General features: G+C 43.4%; 1 protein-coding gene across 1 annotated transcript; it reads left to right on the top strand.

The window, feature by feature from the left end:
* Positions 1-1,560: 1,560 nt before the first annotated feature.
* On the top strand, positions 1,561-2,547 carry LOC142139724 (olfactory receptor 52K2-like). Its single transcript, XM_075197594.1, has one exon. The coding sequence runs from the start codon at positions 1,561-1,563 to the stop codon at positions 2,545-2,547; it is 987 nt and encodes a 328-aa protein (XP_075053695.1).
* The last annotated feature ends 1,733 nt before the right edge of the window (positions 2,548-4,280 follow it).

Genomic DNA, 4,280 nt, shown 5'->3' with positions numbered 1-4,280 from the left:
CAATTCAGATATTATGTATCTCTCATTAATTTGAGCACGTGGCTCTATAAAAAAAAGTGTGAGAGATCCAGCGGGAACATCCTTAAAGAGCAAGTGGAGTCGCTATTTGACATTAGTATGTATGAAATAAGTGGAGTATTTAAAAGTATCAAAATCCGTCCACCGTGCTGCCTATCACTCTGTAGCAGGTTCCCGTTTTTTTGGATGGAGGTTGGGTACACACTATGGGCTTATGGGGCCAATCAGATGATAAACGACCGTTCGGCCCAATACTGCATTAGTGTGAGCACTGGCGCAATTAATAATTATCATTCCATAGCACATCGTATTGTTTCGTTTGATTTTTAAACTAGGCTAAAAATCTCGGTCAATGATGGAACGACGTCATTCCGATTCTGCAGTCTGTGCACTCAGCATCCACAGATGTCTATGGAGTGTGCAGAGTCACAATCTTTTCAGCAGTTGGTTATGACAGATCTGAGGGTAAATTTTTTAAAACATGTATAGTGTGTACACGTGGGTTGGCATGCTCATCGGGACTTTTTTTTTCAGTTGTTGGTAAAATTGTTACTGATATGGCATTGTGAAAAATGTTCTGTAGTGTGTACCCAGTCTAAGGAGGCAGAATATGAGTGACAGTTTTGCAATATTGCCATGCAGAAATACATTGTGTGGATTGGTTGATTGGTAGACAGGGGCAGGACCAGGCGCGGGCTGGGAGATGGAAGCCCGGGGGGCACACAGACGGCTGCGTCGCATGAAACGGGATGCGGCCGCGTCATTGATGATGCAGCCTCATCCCCTGTCATGTGATGCGGCCGCCTGTGCGCTGACGCGGCCACATCTGATGTAATTAGATGTGGCCGCCGGTAAAAATGAGCTATATTGCACCCGGGGGGGGGGCGGCCTACCCCCCGGCCCTATTAGCGGTCTAACCGAGCGGCCCGGGGGGGCGCTGCCCCCCTGCACCCCGGGCCAGCCCGCCCCTGGGCAGGACCAGTGACACATCAACCTCTGCAGAATCAAGATCATCACCTATATAAAATTATTCTGCTAATGATGTGGGTGGAGTTTCCCCAGTTTGTAATGGATTATTGAGGGAAGAGGTTTGCATTTAAAAAGAGCTGCAGAGGAATATCAGGGTAACCCTGAGCGGTGTATTTTGTCTCCATGGTTCATGTCTAAAAAAAAATCAGTTTAGTCAGTTCAGCGCTCCTTTACCTATACATCTTGTTAGGCCAATTGTGATAAATATGCTACACAGATAAAATGAAAGAAAGAAAATTTTGTGGTGTCAGCATGAGGACAGCTTTGGAAAAAAATTGACCCTAGTCTCTCTCTCTCTCTCTCTGTCTGTCTGTGTGTGTGTATGTTGTATGTTAGGGAATTTAGACTGTAAACTCCAATAGGGCAGAGACTGATGTGAATGAGTTCTCTGTACCACGCTGCGGAATCAGTGGTGCTATATAAATAAATGGTGATGATGATGATGATGATTTTCGAGATGTTAACGACAATAAATGTTATTCTTGTTTTCCTTCAAGGTGCCACTGTACTTACATGGATCTTTTCATTGCAAGTACCAATGTGAGTCTATCTCATAGAGACTTCCTCCTCATTGGGTTTCCCAGCATCACCCACCACCGTCGCCTCCTACTCATCCCATTCCTAATAATATACATCATGATACTGCTCATCAATTGTCTCCTCACCTACAGGATTGTTGTGGAGAAAAGTCTCCAGTCCCCCATGTACTTTCTTATCGGTCTCCTATTTGTGGTCAATCTCTCCTGTGCAACCACGTTCATGCCAAAATTTCTCTTGGGTTTGGCCTTTGACCTAAACCAGATTTCTCTGGCTGGCTGCCTGGTGCAGATGTGGTTCATTTATGTGATTGCCACGTTTGAGTCCACAGTCATCCTATTAATGGCATTGGACAGATATGTGGCGATCTGCAAACCCCTGCGCTACCACGACATCATGACCATGCGCTTTCTGGTTCAGTTGACTTTGGCCAGTTTGGCAAGAGCTGTCATACTCATGACTCCAATCGTTTTTCTAGATTCTCGGATCCACTACTGTAACTCGAATATAATTCTTCATTTTGCTTGTGAGAACATGGGACTCCTGAAACTTGCATGTGGGGACATATCCAAAATCCAAGCCATAGGCCTGATCGTACGAATGATGATAACCGTAGTCGATGGAAGTCTTATCTTCATTTCCTACATGATCATTATCCACACCGTAATGTTTGTTATTAAAAATGCAAGGAGCAAAGCCCTGAACACTTGTAGCTCCCACGTTATACTGGCCCTAGTTATTTATGCAAATAGTGTATCATCTGGCCTCATAAATAGGCTGGAGACATCTGTCTCAGTAGATGTTCAGAATTTGACCAGCGCCATGTACTACCTGCTTCCAGCCACAATCAACCCGATAGTATATGGCGTAAGGGTGAAGGAGATCAGGGTGAGCTTAGAAAGAACATTTGGATGTAAGGAATCAGGCATACGGATTGCCCAAAGTAACAGGCAGGGGGAATAGAAAATTAATTAGGAGTACGCAGACAACTAAAAATGATTGTACTGAAATGTAAGACGTGCTCATTAAAATGTTCTAGCATACGAGTACACAATAATTATATAGACCAGTCGTTCCCAAACTTTTGCAGTTCGCGGCACCCTTAGAGTCTCCATATTTTTTTCAAGGCACCACTCCAAAATAATTACCGAGCAGTCCCGTTTTATAAGTAGGTGGATCAAAAAAACGTAATAAGTTTTTAGGTCAGGACAGAAATACTTATTTAGTTGTATACAAAAATAATACACATAAATCCAAGGGAAAAAAAATATTTTTATATATTTTTTTCAATTATATTTTTGTCAAAGAATAATTTACAGCTAACTCACACTGTGCCCCTTTCATCCACACACTCTGTGCCCGCCTTCATCTCCCAACACTCTGTGCCCTCCTTCATCTCCACACACTCTGTGCCCTCCTTCATCACCACACACTCTGTGCCCTCCTTCATATCCACACACTCTGTGCCCTCCTTCATATCCACACACTCTGCCCCCTCAGCATCCACACACTCTGCCCCCTCAGCATCCACACACTCTGCCCGCCCCCTCAACATCCACATAATCTGCCCCCTCAGCATCCACACACTCTGCATCCCCTCACTTTGCCCCTTCTGCATCCTCACTCTGCCCCCTCTGGGATACTGGGTCCCGGGAGCCACCGGATTGGTGAGGTTTTTTTTTCTCTTCCTGGCCACGGTACCCCTGTCACAGCGCCGTGGCACCCCTTTGGAAACCTCTGATATAGACACTTTATGGTATTATAGCTGGTGACAAACCTCTTCCAATTCATGTAACAAATACTCACCTTGCCGCAAAAATATCTACAGTGCCCCACACCCACCTCTTCCTGAGACTCCAGAATTGGACACTTACTTAGTCAGGTGACACTGTCAGTCCTGCTATGCTCACTTCTGTTACACAATATACTGTATATATGTTATGTATAACAATGTAATGCATATAATGATATCGTTATAATTCAATTACAGATTTATTTGCTTAAAGCTCTATATTAGCACATAACAAATAAAAGTGACACATTCATGTATCTCTAGTTTCAATTCTTGTTGTTCCAGCTGAATATTATTAGGTATGTGTAACATTACTGTTACATTATAATAAACAGGTACAAGTAAAATATGTGTCTTTAGATAACTTTGCTTTTTCTATACTGTAGACTAGTACTGTAAACTCTGGATTTGGAGAATGGAGAATAATTCAGTTTATTATCTGCTCCATCAGAGGCAGAATATAATCACAGTGGTCCTGGTTCATCGAGGGATGTAAATGGCTATTTGTGCGCATCATCCGTAACATCGCTCAGCGCATCCCCAGAACCAAAACACATAGCAGCCACATTCAATTATCTTCGAACGTAAAGGATGCTTACTACAGCCTATGGTTTCAGGGACAGTGTCGGGAAGGGTAGTTTGCCCGTAGTCTATGCACAGTAAGGGTGCGCCAAACTTGAGCGCACGTAGCAGCGTCAGATTCAAGCATTGGGCATCTATCAGGTACTTGTTTTTAAGTCGTTTCTCCTTCTTCTATGTTGTCATTGAGTCCACCCAGACTTAATGTATTCAGTAAATGTATCCAGAATGTTTCTTGTCTAATAAGCCTCTTAAATCTGTCTGCTCCACGTATTTTGGGCTTTATATGTTCAATTCCCACAACTTGTAAGTCTTTTTGGTCAGT

Source organism: Mixophyes fleayi, chromosome 2 (assembly GCF_038048845.1).
Source record: "Mixophyes fleayi isolate aMixFle1 chromosome 2, aMixFle1.hap1, whole genome shotgun sequence".
Taxonomy (NCBI): domain Eukaryota; kingdom Metazoa; phylum Chordata; class Amphibia; order Anura; family Limnodynastidae; genus Mixophyes; species Mixophyes fleayi.
The sequence above is the reverse complement of the archived record's forward strand: the minus strand, read 5'-3'. Positions and strand labels throughout refer to the sequence as shown.